Source organism: Rana temporaria, chromosome 8 (assembly GCF_905171775.1).
Source record: "Rana temporaria chromosome 8, aRanTem1.1, whole genome shotgun sequence".
NCBI lineage: Eukaryota > Metazoa > Chordata > Amphibia > Anura > Ranidae > Rana > Rana temporaria.
The window spans coordinates 135,662,462-135,680,421 of record NC_053496.1 but is presented as its reverse complement, the minus strand read 5'-3'; the positions used below and the strand labels follow the sequence as shown (position 1 = coordinate 135,680,421).

Below are 17,960 nucleotides of genomic sequence, written 5' to 3'. Positions count from 1 at the left end.
AATATGCATACGAATCAGGAGATAAGTGTGGGAAGGGATTGGCTAGATTATTACGTGAACAGAAGACGAGTAACTATATTCCATGTATCAAATCATTAAAGAAACAGAAGGTTTTTAAACCAAAGGATATAGCGAAAGAGTTTCAAGAATATTATTGCTCTCTCTATAACATAAAAAGTAAACCCCCGATCAAAGGAAAGATCGACCAGTATCTTATGGAATCAGCAATACCAAAACTAATGGAAGCAGATAAAGAGAAGCTAGATGCCCCTATAGTTGAAGAAGAAATCAAAGTAGCAGTTAATTCAATGAAACAGGGGAAAGCGCCTGGGCCCGACGGGTATACGGGTCAATACTATAAAACTCTACTCCCACCGCTATTGAAATATATGACGAAATTCTTTAACGCATTAGGGACATCAGCTAGCTTTACGAAAGAAACTCTACTGGCCTATATTTCGGTGATACCGAAAGAGGGGAAAGACTTGAGTTTGTGTGAAAGTTATAGGCCGATTTCTTTACTAAATTTAGATGTGAAAATCTTCGCTAAGATCCTGGCAAATAGAATACAACAATATATCCCAGAACTGATACACTTGGACCAGGTGGGATTTGTCCCCACACGGGAAGCACGCGACAACACGATAAAAGCCATTAACTTAGTACAGATTGTAAACAAAACACAGACACAATGTGTACTATTAAATACAGACGCAGAAAAGGCCTTCGACAGGGTGAATTGGAGCTATATGAGGGCAGTTTTACAACATGGAGGTTTTGGAGATAAAATGATAAAATGGATACTGTCTATGTACTCTGGCCTGACGGCCCAAGTTCGGGCCAACGGAATAGTATCAGAACCCTTCCAGATATGGAATGGTACAAGACAGGGGTGCCCCCTGTCCCCGCTCCTCTTCGCCCTGTCGCTAGAACCCTTCCTGTGTACCGTACGCTTAAATAAAAATATATCAGGAATACACATAGGAAAGAACCATTGCAAAATATCTGCATACGCAGACGACATGCTGTTCACACTCACGAAACCACTGATCTCTATCCCGAACCTAATGAGGGAATTCGAGAAATATGGCTCTCTCTCGAACTTAAGTATTAACTTCAATAAATCAGAAGCAATGGGAATTAACGTCCCACAAACATTAATAAATCACTTAAAACAAAAATGTAAGTTTAAATGGACAGAAAAAGCATTAACATACCTGGGTATACAACTATCAGGGAGAGTAGATAAGATTTTTGAATTAAATTTTCCACCATTGCTTCAGAAGGTGAAGATACTACTGGATAAGTGGAACCAGGGGTTCCACACCTGGTTAGGCCGATGTAACGTCATTAAGATGAGTATACTTCCAAAAATCCTTTACTTACTGCAAACATTACCAATCCATATCCCAGCGCAGTTTTTCAAACAATGCCAGAGAGTCATCTTCAAGTTTATTTGGGCACACAAAAATCCCAGAATACAAAGAAAACAACTAATGTATACCAAACAACAGGGAGGTCTGGGAGTGCCAGATATACGGAAGTACTACTACGCTGCCCATTTGAACAGATTAATAGACTGGAATAGGCACTCAGACACTAAACTTTGGGTACAAATTGAACAATCCCAATCTAAGACGCCATTAGAAAGGGCACCATGGTGGTATGCTTCATTACCAAAAGAACTTAACAAAAACCCGATACTGGGAAATACAGTGAAGATATGTGTAACAGCTTTTTCCATGATGGGTATGGACCCTAGGACCTCTCCACTATACCCAGTACTGGGAAACCCCCTTTTTCCCCCGGGAGATGAGGATGGAGTTTTCCGAGACTTAAGGGAGGGGGGGTGTAGACAGGTAGTGAGTTATATACGAAGGGGAAGATGGCTCACAATAGCTGTATTGATGGAACAAGGGGGGGGATTCCACCTAAAGTTTTGGAATGCACTCCAGATGGTTCACTTTTTGAATACATTACCAAACCCAGGGGTTTTTAAAAGACCAATTACGAGAATTGAAAAAATGTGTAGCGAGAGGGGAAGATTACAACATACACTATCATTATGTTATGATATATTGACACAGTCAGGGAACCACCCTCTGAAATGTGTCCAGGATTGGGAACAGGAACTAAAAAAGGTATTTAGCACGGAACAGCGACAATGCATCTATAAACGAATACATAAAACATCAATATGCGCAAGGACACAGGAGACAAATTACAAGATATTCGCGAGGTGGTACAGGACACCGGAGAGATTAAACAAAATCTTCCCAGAGGTGTCAGATAAATGTTGGAGGTGCCTGGGGAGTAAAGGGACGTTGTTACACATATTATGGGACTGCCCTTTGATAAGGAGCTTTTGGCTGGAGATTAAAAGGATACTTCAGATATGCTCAGAATATGAGATACCGGAAGATCCAGAATTTTACCTTTTACATGTGAACCAAATACAAGAGAAAGCATATAGGGAGACAAGTCTAGGTCATCTATTAGATGCTGCAAAAATGTGCATAACAAAAAAATGGAAGTCCTCAACATCTCCCACAATAGAGATGTGGATAAATAAAGTAAAAGAAATCAGTAAATTAAAAGAATTAATACAAACAGCACAACACCAAAAGGAAAGATATTTAAGAATTTGGACACCCTGGAAATCTTTTATAGATTCCGGGGCTTGAGGGGGGGGGAATGGGGGTGTGGGATAATGGAGAGAGTATGGGTGATTTTTTTTTTTTTTTTTTCCTTTTCTTTATGGTTTTGTTTTCTTTTCTTGTTTATATATCTTTTTTTTTCTTCTTTCTTTTCTTCTCATTGCTCCTCTAACAGATGGGTAGGAGTGTTTAGGATCACATCCATAGGTTAGAGGGGATACGCTACAGAACGCAGTGGCAAGGTCAATCTATGTGAATTGTATATATATATACTGAAGATGTGTACAACAACAGTATCTTAAAAGTAATAAGCACTGCTACAATTGTATAATGTATAATGTTTTATTAATGTGTATCTAAATAAAACAAAATAATCAGAAAAAAAAAAAAATAATAGCACATTATACTATTATAAATCATGTCACAATATAGTATAAAGCCTCGTACACACGACCGAGGAACTCGACGGGCGAAACACAATGTTTTCCTCGTCGAGTTCCTTGTTAGGCTGCCAAGGAACTCGACAAGGCATGTTTCTCCATTCCCGTCAAGGAAATAGAGAACTTGCTCTCTTTTTGGCTCGTCGAGTTTCTCGACAGTTTTTTTTTTTTTTTGTAAAATTATTTTTATTGAATTTTCAAAACATATATACAATAACAGGCCACAAGCGTGACCAACATTGACCGGTTAAAACACAGAGACCGGTGTACAAAACCAGAACATGACAAAAACAAAGGGGGGGGAATGAAGGGGGGGACAGAAATGCTCGCATTAGACACCGTCAACATTCGCTTAACGGACTAGGATGAACAGAAATGAGATGGGGTCAGAGCATAACCGTTCCCCCCCACACAATATATATAAGACCCTTCCGCCTACACCCAACTCCAGTGCTAAACCAAAGGACGTATGGCCCCATCTCGACAGTTTTCTCGACGAAAATGTACACACGACCGGTTTTCTCGGCCAAAAAATATCTCCCAGCAAGTTTCTTGCTGGTTTTTGCCGAGAAACTCGGCCGTGTGTACGAGGCTTAACGCTTTACCTTGCAGGTTCCAAAAAAAAAAAAAAACACACACACACAGCGGTTTACTAGCGTTTTAAACAGTAAATGTGTTACCTGTAGAATGCAAGCTGAAGTGATAGTTGGATGAAAGCATCAGGACTCATTCTCTGCTTTTTGATAAACTCCTTTCCATATTTATTAAACCTATGCACTGTAAAATCAAGATTTTGTACTATCCTGTGAAAACACAGAAAAAGGTGGGATTACATATTGGACTCGCATCCAAGAGAGATATTACACATCTTCTCAGTAATGGGTGCATGCTGTGTATCCATTATTTTAACATGTGAAATGCAGTAGCTGGGACACAAATGTCCTTGTTTTATGGTTATGACACTTAACAGTACATAACTGCAACATCCCGCAACAGCTGGTAAAATGCCTAATCCATTCAAGCCAATGTAATGCTAATAAAGTCGTTTCACCAAACAAAATATTTGTGGTGCTGTACAGCCAAGTGAAATGAAGTGATTTCACACTTCCTAGCCAGGCAGATGACACATCTACTTTCATCTTTCTATGTCACCCCTCTGCCTATTGAACTAAGAATCAATATCATTATCTCTGTTCCATGAGTATGGAATTTAGCCAGAAAGCACTAAAGGGAACTTCTGGTTTGTGGTGTGGCAGGGGTGGTGGAGAATTACAAGAATGGACCTCTAGAATTACAATTTTGTTTTTCGTAGAACATTAACCATATACTGTGTGTCATATGAATACAGTATTTGCATTAGCTGTTTATTTGAAGTCTAGCTTTAATTATCTTCCAAGAGCCCTTTACAATAGCATTGCATTTCCATCATAATCTAATCTTGAGTGGCTGTTGCAGTATTTACTATATGAATCTTCAGTATCCTCAGTAACAAGTCATCTATGTCTAGATAGCAGATCACAAGTTAAGTAGAACAATTTCCCTGTGATAGTTATTCTGCTCACAACGTAAAGTCTACTGTAGATACTGTACCAATTATTGACACCATTTAATATGCACTATATAGAAATTGTTGTGTCCTGTACAGTCATTTATTAAATGTCTGAAAAAGGGACTAAATATTATTATATTCATTTTACATTATGATTTGCACAAGACAATAAAGTATCTGGTAAACATTCTCTAAGTGCACTACAATAAATAATAAAAAAAAAAAAAAAGGAACCTTTCTAACAAAATGTAGAGAGCTTTACATCTTATTTCTGGAACCTAACACTGCCCTAAACACAATGGCCCGGATTCACATACATTGGTGCATATTTATGCCGGCGCAGCGTACCTAATATACGCTACGCCGACGTAGCGCAGAGAGGCAAGCATCAAATTCACAAAGCACTTGCCTCCCAAACTGGGTTCCCTCGGCGTAAGCCGTCGTAGGTGGAAGTGGGCGTGAGCCATGCTAATGAGGCGTGACCCCATGCAAATGATGGGCCGAGTGCCATACAAGTACTTAAAACGAACAGCGCATGCGTCGTCCCGTGGACGTATCCCAGTGCGCATGCTCAGAATCACGTCGGAACTACTCCCTAAGATACGACGGATCACTGCCTACGTCGTGAATGTAACCTACGCCCAGCCCTATTCACGTACTATGTAAACGACGTAAAATACGACGGCTGTGTTCCCTGGTCCATACCTTAGCATGAGTTGCGCCTCATATATGGGGAATAACTTTACACCGGACGTACGACTTGCGCAAACCGCGTAAATTATGTGCCGGGCGCAAGTCTCCCTCATTTGCATATGTGCATAGAAAATCAATGGGAGCGGCAAATGCGCCCAGCGTAAATATGCGCCCACGATAAGACGGCGTAGGCAAGTTACGTCGGTCGGATGAAGCCTATTTTTAGGCGTATCTCAGTTTGTGGGCACGGCGCATGGATACGACGGCGCATATTTACACTTACGCGGCGTATCTCAAGATACGTCGGCGTAAGTGCTTTGTGAATCCGGGCCAATGTCATTTTCTTTCTTTAAGCTGAGAGAGAAGGGTAATAACCAAATGCATACCTTTGTAGCTTTTCAGCAGCAGATGCCAGATGGCCTTGAATTTCAGGGGAACACTTCCACCGGAGTCTTCTAGGTGCTGGAAGTTCACTGACTGAATCTGCTCTCACTAATTTTTTGGGACTACTTTTCCTGAAAAGTGATTTAGAAATACTTAAAGCGTCAGGATGCAAACTGTATAATGACACGCCAAAGGCATTTAGACATTTAGATTTTAGACACAAAACTCAGTATTAAGTGTTATAAATATTGAAATGGCAACAGGCTCAAACAGGTTTGCCCTGCACTCTTCTTTCTGCATGGCAGCAAATCAGTTTGAGTGCACAACAGCAAGCCCAATGCATAAATTAAACAAAACCTCTGCTTTTCTGAGCCAGTAACTAACATCATGTCAGTTCCTGACTAAAGGCCCGTACACACGGTCGGACTTTCGGCCAACAAACTTCAAAATCAACAAGTTTTCACTTTTGTCCGATCGTGTGTACGCTCCATCGGGCCAACTTTTTTGGGTTTCATCGGACAAAAAGTTCGGTCTGCAAGCTGACAAACTTTACGACAACAAAAGTCCGATGGTGCCTAGTCCGACCGTGTGTACAGCAAGCCATCGGACTTTTGTCCGAAGTAAATACATGCATGCCCAGAACCAATGTTAAAATCAACCAACAATAGCAGAAGTTAACCAAAGGGTGGCGATAAAGAGCAGAAAAGAGCAGAAAAAACATGTGATGTTGGGAAAGTTTTAGAAAAGTTTGCAGAAAAGTCTGAGCGTGTATATGCTATGGGTGTGACCGGACAAATCACTTCGGACAAAAATCCAAGGGAAAGTTTGTCGGATGTCCGAACGTGTGTACGAGGCTTTACAGAGTGCCTCCTAATATAGGTTGTCCAAAACAAACACGCAACCCTGGACATCAGTAAGCTCATATGTAAAAAGACCTGTGTACAGCTGCGATCATTTAATAAAGTTTAAGCTAGTGCATTGTTGGTTCACTTATCTTTTCCTTCAATTTCCCTTCTAAATGTTTTGTTTTCTTTGTCTGAATTTCTCACTTCCTGTTTCTCCTCAGTAAGCTTGCCACCATCATCCGAGCGGTGAAAAGTCAGCCAGAATAGCTTACTGAACACCTTACTGAGGAAGAACAGGAAGTGAGAAATTCAGACAAAGAAAACAAAGAAAAAAAACATTTAAAAGGGAAATCAAAGGAAAAGGTAAGTGAACCAACAATGCACTAGCTTAAAGGAACCTATTTAGAAAATAAAAAATGAACCTTTACAACCCCTTTAAGGGCTGTGTTTGTTTCTACATCGTTCCTTAAAGACATATGATCGATGATAATCCATAGACAATTGGGCTATACTGCTGCCTTTAGAAGGACATAAACACTGGCAAACACTGGCAAACACTGACCCCCACTTCCATCTTTACTAGTTTTTCTTTTTCTTTTATTTTTTTACTTCAATGAAGAATTTGGTATGCTGCTAAGATGCAGCAATCATAATCTGACAATTCACTGTGATGCCTCAGAAGCTGTACCAAAACCCTTCAAGACTGACAATGAGGACTGCCTGTAAAGTGAACTTCAGGCATTGGGCTCTGATTGTGACACTTCCCAGTGCTCTGTCTACTGTGTTGGTTGACACTTCTGGTGTGACCCAGTCTCTGAAGACTCCTTAGTGAGCTACTCCCAAGAACGGGGTGAAGATAATCTATGGCCTTCAGCACTGAGCTTCTCCTACTATTCAGCAATACAATTGTATCCTATTTCTATTGATTACAAGGAAAGGGTGCATTCTCTCCATATTTTGTTCCTACCTAGCATGTGGAAAAATCTAACTGCTATTGCAAAGGACTCAGTTTCACCTCGCTTGCTGCCACCTACAGTGAGCCATTCCCTGCTGGCCATTAATCTCTGGTTTGCAAATACCCAAGGTTTCTCTTTGTGTTTTAAATGAAATTTCCTCAGTTTAGTAGTGCAGTATGTTGGATCCCAAATGCAAGAGTAGCAGTTCCACTGTGTTGGCCCTCTCCAGCTACCAACAGTTTCAGTGTGGCCTGCAGTGTCTGTCCTAAAGGACCGGACATCGATAGCATGGATCTTTGTCCTCTACCATAAGCCTCGTACACACGACCAGGTTTCTCGTCAAAAACCAGCAAGAAACTTGCTGGGAGATATTTTTTTGCCGAGGAAACCGGTCGTGTGTACATTTTCGTCGAGGAAACTGTCGAGAAATTCGATGAGCCAAAAAGAGAGCAAGTTCTCTATTTCCTCGACGGAAATGGAGAAACTTGTCTTGTTGAGTTCCTCGACAGTCTAACAAGGAACTCAACGAGGAAAACTATGTGTTTCGCCCGTCCAGTTCCTCGGTCGTGTGTACGAGGCATAAGAATCCACACTCATTGGAGATTCCCTTGGCTCCATCAGGCATGGCCCCTTCTCAGCTTTAACCAGACTTCTTTACAGCTATGCTAGATTTTATGGACTAATTTACAGCTATAATTGCTGATTAGCAGAACGTGAAATGATGTAAGCATACTTCTAAGCCTTTGCTTCTAGAATTTTTTTCTGACATTCCTGCAGCTGTTGCAGCTTTTGTGCCTTTTTTGTGAATGTGCAGTTGGATGAGGAGTCTCATAAACCTCTTTTCTGGATGAATTTGTTCCTGAGGAGCCACAATCAGCAGATTTGACTCCCAAACTTAAAGCGGGAGTTCACCCGAAAAACAATTTTTAACATTAGATTGAGGCTCATTTTGTCAAGGAGAATCAGGTTTTTTTTTGTAAATCGAAGCAGTACTTACCGTTTTAGAGATAGATCTTCTCCGCTGCTTCCGGGTATGGTCTTCGGGACTGGGCGTTCCTATTTGATTGACAGGCTTCCGACGGTCGCATACATTGCGTCATGAGTACCCGAAAGAAGCCGAACGTCTCTGCGGCTCTATACGGTGCCTGCGCACCGACGTTCGGCTACTTTCGGAAAATCGTGACCCGCTGTATGAGACAGTCGGAAGCCTGTCGGAAGCCTGTCAATCAAATAGGAACGCCCAGTCCCGTAGCCCATACCCGGAAGCGGCGGAGAAGATCTATCTCTAAAACGGTAAGTACTGCTTCGATTTAAAAAAAAACACCTGATTCCCCTTGACAAAATGAGCCTCAATCTAATGTTAAAAATTGAGTTTAAAGACATCACTCTGATTCTTATTGCTACAGTGCACGCCTGTTTAAAACTGGAACTGCCTATGGCTGATGCTACTATAGTTACTAGCCTGGGTCCCTGCAAAGGCCTCAAGACTATCAAAAGTTTTACTGTGAACTCCTGACTTAAACTGGTTCTGTATGGATGATTGTTAAATCTTGACAAGCAATTTTTTCTCCTAAAAGTTTCTTCTAACCAGTATCTTTTTGAAAAGGTAGTTTAAAAAAAAAAAAGCTGTCCCTACTTTAGATACAGCTATCTCATTCCTTAACTAATTGTAGACTGTTCCTATTGAGGATGCCCCAGTGTTAAATGATCCCATTGACAAATAATGTCATTATGTCTGTCAATATGCAGAAAACTATGGCTGAAATGTTGGTCTTCGGAAACAAGAATGTAAAAATGCTTGCTGTGCATGCCTTTTGATTGAGACCTAATTCTTACCACAGAGATTTGAGAAGAATTTACACCTTTGGCAATCTAACTCAATAAATAAACATCTGTCCAAGATGTCTCGGCAACTTGATGACTGCATTATGGAAATAGAAAATACTTTTTTTCCCAAACTTCCATCAAGTTCTTGGACAATTAATATCTGCATTGAGGTTATGGCTTATGAGAATATTTTGTGGGAATAGCCTGTGGTTAAAAATGTAACTGTGTATCCTGATGAGTCCCAATATGAGAAAAAAACATGCATAAAAATGAAAATACTTGGGTGGATTCCCTTATGCCTTTGAGGAGACGTTAGAAATAACTAGGTGGCAAATCACTGAATTCTTATGTGGGGATGCTGTGAGCATTTAATGAAGAATTTTTTTTAAGAAAAAAGGGTATGTTGAATAATCAATCATTGAGACATAATTCTGAATTTCACTTTTTCCTGATTTTCTTTAGTGTAATATATTTTAAATTTAGCAAAATAATTAAAAACTTTAATTTAAACTAAGTACTTGTTATGCATTAAACAATGAAAGTGCTGGACCCTATAATGCTTGTTACTGGGAGCTTTTGTTGAGATCTACTGTACCAGCCAGAAGCTCAGCTTGTAATTTTAACTGGCGCTTGGTTCATAATTCTTGCCACAAAGCCCCCTCCTTCCCAATAACCTTATCAACCTCTTCCAATATCTGATGATAGTAAACAGAACACTATGCCTAAATATACGCAAATGGCAAGGGAAAGGTAGAAACTAGGGTTGTCCCGATACCACTTTTTTAAGATCGAGTCCAAGTACCGATACTTTCTTTAAAGTACTCACCGATACCGATACTTCTATCTAATCTTTTGGTTTTTTTTGTTTGTTTTTTACAATTTTTTTTTACAACATTTTCTTTTTTTTAATGGGGGTGGGGGGAGGACAGTGCCAGTGTGTTTTTTTATTTTATTTTTATTATTTTTTACAATAACTTTTTTTATTATTTATTGCAATTATTTTGTTACTTTTATTTTTTTCAGGCCTTTTGGGGGGCTATGGTGAGATATCAGGGGTCTTAACAGACCTCTGACATCTCCCCTTTGAGACCGGGAAAGGGACTAGGGACACATATTCCCCAGTCCCTTTCTCTGCAGCCTCAGCTGCACTGAAAATGAATGGAGAGAAGACAGTGGCTCCTCTCCATTCATTAACTGGGACATTGTAATCACAGGAGGATACAATGTTTCAGTTATGTGAATGGACAACAGAGTCAGTGATCACTGACTCTGTCCATTCAAAAAATGAAGGAGCCGGATTTACCGGCTCCTACCTCCGCTCTCCATCCTGACAGATCAAGGGGGGCAGCAGCACGGAGGGGGAGAAAAGAGGGGGACAGATGCAAGGAGGGGGACAAATGCACGGAGGAGGACAAATGCATGGAGGGGGTCAGAAGCACAGAGGTTGACAGCAGCACGGAGAGAGAAACGGGCCGGCTGTCGGACTTTGAAATCTATGAATTACACTGCCTGACAGGGGGGGGGGGAGCTAAGAGATACACACTGTCTGACAAGCCCCCCTCGCTGCAGTGTTTGTGTCTCTTTTCCCTCCCTTGTCAGGCATCAGTGTGTGCACTGGTCTTAACCACTTCAGCCCCAGAAGGATTTACACACTTTCTTTGTTAAAACAATTGCTTTTACTTTAAAATTATGTTATTTAAAATATTTACCTTATAAGTGGTATAAATGTTAATGAAAAAAAAGTTTGAGCTACCTTTATTTTGCTTCAAAGTTCTATATTTAATTTTTTTTCCTGAAACTTCTCTCTTAAATTGGGGTGCGTGTTATGCGCCGGCGCGTGTTATACGCCGATAAATACGGTGCTTTTTTTGCATTGGAGCCTGTAAAGCATTGCAACCATCAGTGGATTAAAGACGCAATGCTTTGTCTCCTGCAGAATATTCCTCCAGCCTCATGTCCTTACCATGGTAAAGACCTTCAGTTGCAGGGCTGGAGGAAGTGTCAATGGACTACAAGTGTGGTGATGTCGTCACACTTGAGCTCCATTGAGAACTACAGTCCCTATGCTGTGGTGGCTGATGACTTGTAGTTTTTTTAAATTCACAGTTCACAGTAAATAAGTAACATGGCTGCGCAGGTGGAGCCATGCCAAATTCAAATAATGACAGCGGGGAGAAGAACACATATTCTATAAGGGGTTGGATGGGGCTGGCTTTGGGGGTGGAGGATTGCAGATTCTGACCATGTTACACCTTAAATATGGGTGCAACATGAAACATAGTCAGAGAGAGGCTTCTCTTTTAATCAAAGTTAGGAGTGGTGACTAGGTCCCCCCTTTAGGGCTAGGTTCACACTAGTATGTCTGTATTTTGATGATTTCTTTATTTATTTTTTATTTATTTTATTATGGGGCAAAAGACATACTATGTCGCACCAAAAGATTTCTCTGCACTTTTATCAAAGTCACATGGAACATATTGTATGGGTGTGAAAAGGGCTCATGGACAATAATGGGATTCCACTTGTGCATTGTCACAAGACAAATCCTACAAATGTGAACAGGGACTAAGGGGATTTGTATTCAGTTGCCATCCTTAACTGAACTTGACCATAAATTCTATTTTCTGCTTCATAATCACTTTTAGGCTGAACTAGATGGACCTGTGTCCAGTTTTTCTCTCGTGTTAACTATGGGAATAAACTATGTTTAGTACTTCACCAATTAATTTGACCAGCAGTTAGCCATTGCTTCCATACAAGGTTTTGGTAGATTATTCTTTTAGGCCACATACTAGGTCTTACATAATCGTATATCACAGAAAGCAAGCACTGGCACAGTAAACGATCAGATCTTGCATTCCAATATTTATATAGTTTGAGTAATGAAAGCTTGTTCTGTTGCCTTTGGCTGCTGTTCGTCATTGCTCCGAGCAAAATCTGACAACTTACATGTATTTCAACAAATGTTCGGTACATTGTACGAGGACTATTCCATCAAAAGGAGAATGTTCACATATAGTTCCACAAACTCCATCTCTTCCTACAACAAACTGAAAAAAGAAGAATTAATCGTAAATATGACAAAGCACACATAATTTATAAATATTATAAGGACATATTACATAAAACTACATTACAAATAAGCAGTTCGTTTTACTTTTCCAAGTCATGTCCTTACTATATGCATTATTATTATGTTTCAGTTGTTACCAAATGAATTTGCATGAGTTAACCACATGTGTTTTGACTGAAATTTGCTTACAATAGGTCATCATCAGACGCCCATATTAACATTGCACAGCAATGAAATGTATTACTGTGTGAACTAACTCCAAAGTTTCATGTGAATCTTACACCGTTGTATTTCTCTTTAGGTTATAGATACAGTAAGTTTAACGACTATTGTATAAATTCAGGATAAACAGTATACTGTATGTATTTATATAGAACAACTATTTGCCAGTTCTTGCTTTCCACCAGTCCGCTGCAGGCATGAATTTCAGTCCTTCATTTAGTTAGGGTACATGTGCTTAAAGCGGGGGTTCACCCTATCGACCAAAAAAAAATATATTTTTTTTCTTTTACCTTAAAATCAGGCATTGTAGCGCGAGCTACAGTATGCCTGTCCCGAATTTTTTACCCCCGTACTCACCTTGTAGTCGTAGATCGAAGATACCGGGGAATGGGCGTGCCTATGGAGACGGAGGATGATTGACGGCCGGCTCTGGCGCGTCACGCTTCTCCGGAAATAGCCGAAATAGGCTTGGTCTTCACGACGCGTGCGCATAGCCTGTGCGCAGGCGCCGTGAAGAGCCGAGACCTACTCCGGCTGTCTTCGGAGAGAGTGACGTGCCAGGGCCGGCCGTCAATCATCCTCCCTCTCCATAGGCACGCCCATTCCCCGCGGGAGCCGAAATCTACGATGTCGGATTACAAGGTGAGTCCGGGGTTAAAAAAATCGGGACAGGCATACTGTAGCTCGCGCTACAATGCCTGTCTCGATGGTAAAATGTGTCGGGGGGGTGAACTACCGCTTTAATGCTGAAGGGCATGGTGGATTACCCTGCATGCTTGTGGCTCTAAAATTATGGGGCAGTGAATCTACATATGTCTGGTGTGTCAGATGTGTCGGACCCCCCACCCGCTAGAAGGCAAGGACGTACATGTACGCCCATTTGCCTGTACGTGCCATTCTGTGGACGTAAATATACATGCGGCGGTCGGGAAGTGGTTAACCTATGGATAAATAACTGATGGGGCCCACACACGATCGGTTTGGTCTGATGAAAACGGTCCATCATACCGCTCTCATCGGTTTGACCGATCGTGTGTATGCGGCATAAGATGTGTAATAAAGCACTGAATTAGGAAACTCAAGTCCTGTGCATACATACCAAAAAAAGCTGCTAGCACTATACTATGGTAAAGTATATCATAAATACAGTATATGCTGTTGAAAAAAATGTGCAGCGCTCCAAATTATGTGTGGTAAAGTGCATGGTGCAAATAAACACAGTAATGCTGATTGTGACCGGGGTTCGTCACACTGATAATAATAAAATACTGTACAATACTATAAAAATAATCTAATGTGTAAACCACTTCCAAAAACAGGATGCAGTTTTCAATGACAAATATACGTATACAGTGCTTAGTAACAAAGAATTTCATAAAGGTTTACATGAAAAATGAACTAAAGCCAAAAACCAGTCCTTACAAATGGGTGAAAAAAAGAAATCTACAGTCCATTAGTATATTGAAATATCACCAAAGAAATAGAGGGCCAGATCCACAAAAACCTGACGTAACTTAAAAAATCCAATTTAAGTTACACTGGCTTAAAGTTTCTACCTAAGTGCCTGATCCACAAAGCACTTATCTAGAAATTTCAGGCTGTGTAACTAAAATTCCGCCGGCGCAAGGCGTTTCAAATGGGGCGAGTCCCATTTAAATGAGGCGCGCTCCCGCGGCGGCCGTACTGCGCATGCGCGTCGGCCGTACTGCGCATGCGCGAAGTTACGTTACGCCGAGTTTTGAGGATCGCGACGGCTTAAAGTTGCGTCGGGGAAAAAAAAAATGACAGCGGCATGCATTCCTGAGGGAGAACTCCATGCCAATTTTCAAAGAAAAAACCGGCATGGGTTCCCCCCCCAGGAGCATACCAGGTCCTTAGGTCTGGCATGGGTTGTAAGGAGACCCCCCCCACGCCGAAAAATTGACGTAGGGGGTCCCCCTACAATCCATACCAGACCCGTATCCAAAGCACGGTACCCGGCCGGCCAGGAAGGGAGTGGGGACGAGCGAGCGCCCCCCCCCCCTCCTGAGCCGTGCCAGGCCGCGTGCCCTCAACATGGGGGGGTTGGGTGCTCTGGGGCAGGGGGGCGCACTGCGGGCCCCCCCACCCCAGAGCACCCTGTCCCCATGTTGATGAGGACAGGACCTCTTCCCGACAACCCTTGCCATTGGTTGTCGGGGTCTGCGGGCGGAGGCTTATCGGAATCTGGGAGTCCCCTTTAATAAGGGGGCCCCCAGATACTGGCCCCCCACCCTAAGTGAATGGATATGGGGTACATCGTACCCCTATCCATTCACCTGGAGGCAAAAAGTAAAAGTTAATAAACACACAACACAAGGCTTTTTAAAATAGTTTATTATTCTGCTCCGGACGCCCCCCCTGTCTTCGTTATTAGCTCAATTACCAGGGGGGGCTTCTTCTTCCGCTCTCCGGGGGTCTTCTTCCACTCTCCGGGGGTCTTCCGCTCTCCGGGGGGGCTTCTCCGGACTCCGCTGCAATGGGCCTTTACAAGGTGTGACTAACTTTACACTTTGTAAAACGAGCCCTAATTTTACACTTGCAAAATAACACTTACGGCGCAAAAAAGAAGCTAGAAAGCTTTGTGGATCGCCTTAAGTGCTAATTTGCATACTAGCAACGGCATTTCGACTCGAAATGCCCCCAGCGGCGGATGCGGTACTGCATCCTAAAATTAGGCAGTGTAAATCAATTACACATGCCGGATCTTCTGTGTAACTTTGGAAAAAGCCTTTTGAGGATCGTTTCCAAAGTTACACACAGACTGAACAGCACTTAAGTCGGAGTATCTCTTTTGAGGATCTGGCCCAGAGTGTGTAGATATCCAGAAAAACACCCATAAGATCACCTCACTACGTGCAATAAAATTGGGGGCTTACCCAATGACCTTAATTAAGGTGTTCAATATGGGCATATGTGGACATAGTGGAACCTTAATGGCAACCACACTGGTAAAGTAGATAATGGAAGATACTCTAGGCGCTCCTGCCTGTTAAAAGGGACAAGCATCCTCAACCCGAACTTCCCCTCAATCAATTGGATTGCTCATCACATAAGTGAAACAGAAGAACCGACCATAGTGTAATCTCCTTTAAAACATTTAATGAAAATACCAACTGTTCTGAATTTGCTAGAACAATCCCAGTTTACATTCACTTGTCCCTTGAAGTCTGTCCTGGGCTTTGTCCCGAGATGCAGTGTGAAGTGCTGAGTCTGTCATGCTGCCCAGCCTTGCCCTGTTACTACTGTATGTGCAGTTTACAGATGATTCATATGTAAATTGCGGTGGCATGTATATGTAAATCTGTTGAATGCTAGGGGAAGTAAGCAATCGGGAGCAGGCTTGGAAGCAGGTACCCTGCCTGCCTCTGCTGTCATTGAGCCTGCCATCAGTGTGGAGGGGGGGGGGAGTAGAGGTAAACACAGAAGTGATTACAGTTTGGGGGTGCAAATGGAAGAAAACAGTGGATGTGCAGAGGTAAGGGGGAGGGTTGGGGTGACAAAATTAGCAGAGGAGGCAGAGAGAGGGGTGCAGAGCTGTATACGGTGGTATGGGGTACAGGGGTTAGCAAGGGGATTTAGGATGCAAATGACTAAACCCCTGTTTTAACGCATACTGTTAGACATGTTGATTTGGTTGTCAGCGGGCTGGCCTGGTGAGTAAAGCTTGGATCTTTCCTTGAATTTATCCTTGCTCTTGTTTATATCATATGTTACCTTCCAATGCTACTTTCTGCAATGGCCAGTTATAGGTGAGGGTAGTGGACACCGTTTGTTGTTGTAATATTACTGTTATATTGGTCAGGCAACACACTGACAACTTTGCAGCCATTGTGCGATTTGCTGGGTGTTCAGTGTGCCTCTGTATCTTTAAGAAGGTGTGGGCTCCCTTCAGTCCACCTGACCTCCACCTATCCATCAGAATGCATGTGCTTCCATTGTGGAGTCTCTCATAAGCTAGAGATAGGATCACAGATACCAGGGTGCCGAGACGAGACTCTGTGGCTTACGCATGTATTTGGAAATGTGTGCAGACTAAACCCCTGTTTTAATGCATATTTTTAGATAGGTTGATTTGGTTGTCAGTGGGTTGGCCGGTGAGTGAAGCTTGGATCCTTCTTTGGATTTATCCTTAGTCTTGTTTATATTGTACTGAGAGTGAGTAAAGATACAGAAATTAGCAGAAAGATGAGGAGGGGGGTAGTGGAATGTCAGAGTAAATACTCCTGTTAAGTCACTGGTAATTGTAAGGCTCTGTTCACGCACATTGGGCAACCCATTCATGAGAAATGCAGGAAAGATTCTCTGACCCATTTTCCAAATGTGCTGCACCAGACCACATTGTGCTGCAACACCATGCATTTTGGTCTGTGTCAGGAGATATGTAGTGGTTCCATTAACAATTAATAGTGCTACCACGCATCTGCTAAAAGGCAGTGCATTTCTGTGTATATCAGGAGCGTGCTTGATTTTGCTCACATTCCCAACACACATATGTGTGAACAGAGGATAAATGTCTTCATTCTATTGGTGGTCCACATACATTTTCTGATTAAATTGCGACTCAGTGTAAAATCTTTTCATTACACTAGTGATCAATGTGAATACATTACCTTGGGGGTCCGTGTAAATCTCCCCTTTACATTGGTGGTCAGTGTAAAGCCCCTCCCCCTTACATTGGTGGCCAGTATAGCACTCACACATTGGTGCAAAAAAAACATTACATAGTGTTCGGTGTCAATTCCCCACCCACCCTTACACTGGTAATTGGTGTGAATTCCCCATTACATTAGTGGTCAGTGTAGAATCCCCCAATACATACTATATTTAAAAAAATACATGATTCAGAATTTGCCACATTGTATTGCCTCCTAATTTGGTTTATTATACAGGGCTTTTGCCACCTACAAAAACCTACAACCTAACAGCAATCACAACAGCAGTTGCAGAACTCAGTAGAAAGGGCAGTGGTCATATAATGTTTTCTAAGCATTTTATGCCAACAATGCAGTGTAATTTGTAATTATCACTGTTATCAACAGTTGGATGGCCACACTAAATACATTGTGTAGACCAAGGTCAACCAGACATTTGAAAGTTTCAGGAAATAAATAAATATTTTTTTTACTAATGAACAATATCTTCTTGGCTATGTTTCTGTCTGTACAGTATTTTAAAATTACATTGCTAATTATGTTAATAGTTAATGGTATGCCTCTTGTAGCATGTCCCCGATTACTTGGTTACATTTCAAGTCAAAAAGTTCTGCCTTAAGTATATGTTCACACCACAAAAA

The 17,960-nt window shown here is 41.7% G+C and overlaps 1 protein-coding gene across 1 annotated transcript in view; it reads right to left on the bottom strand.

The window, feature by feature from the left end:
* Window positions 1-17,960, bottom strand: part of CHAT (choline O-acetyltransferase) — a 136,851-nt gene that overhangs the window by 26,535 nt on the left and 92,356 nt on the right. Inside the window, exons 9-11 of the mRNA XM_040320731.1 lie at window positions 12,301-12,401; window positions 5,726-5,854; window positions 3,778-3,900 (exon numbers count right to left, since the gene is read on the bottom strand). Coding sequence (XP_040176665.1) covers window positions 3,778-3,900; window positions 5,726-5,854; window positions 12,301-12,401 — 353 coding nt within the window. The remainder of the gene's footprint in view (window positions 1-3,777; window positions 3,901-5,725; window positions 5,855-12,300; window positions 12,402-17,960) is intronic.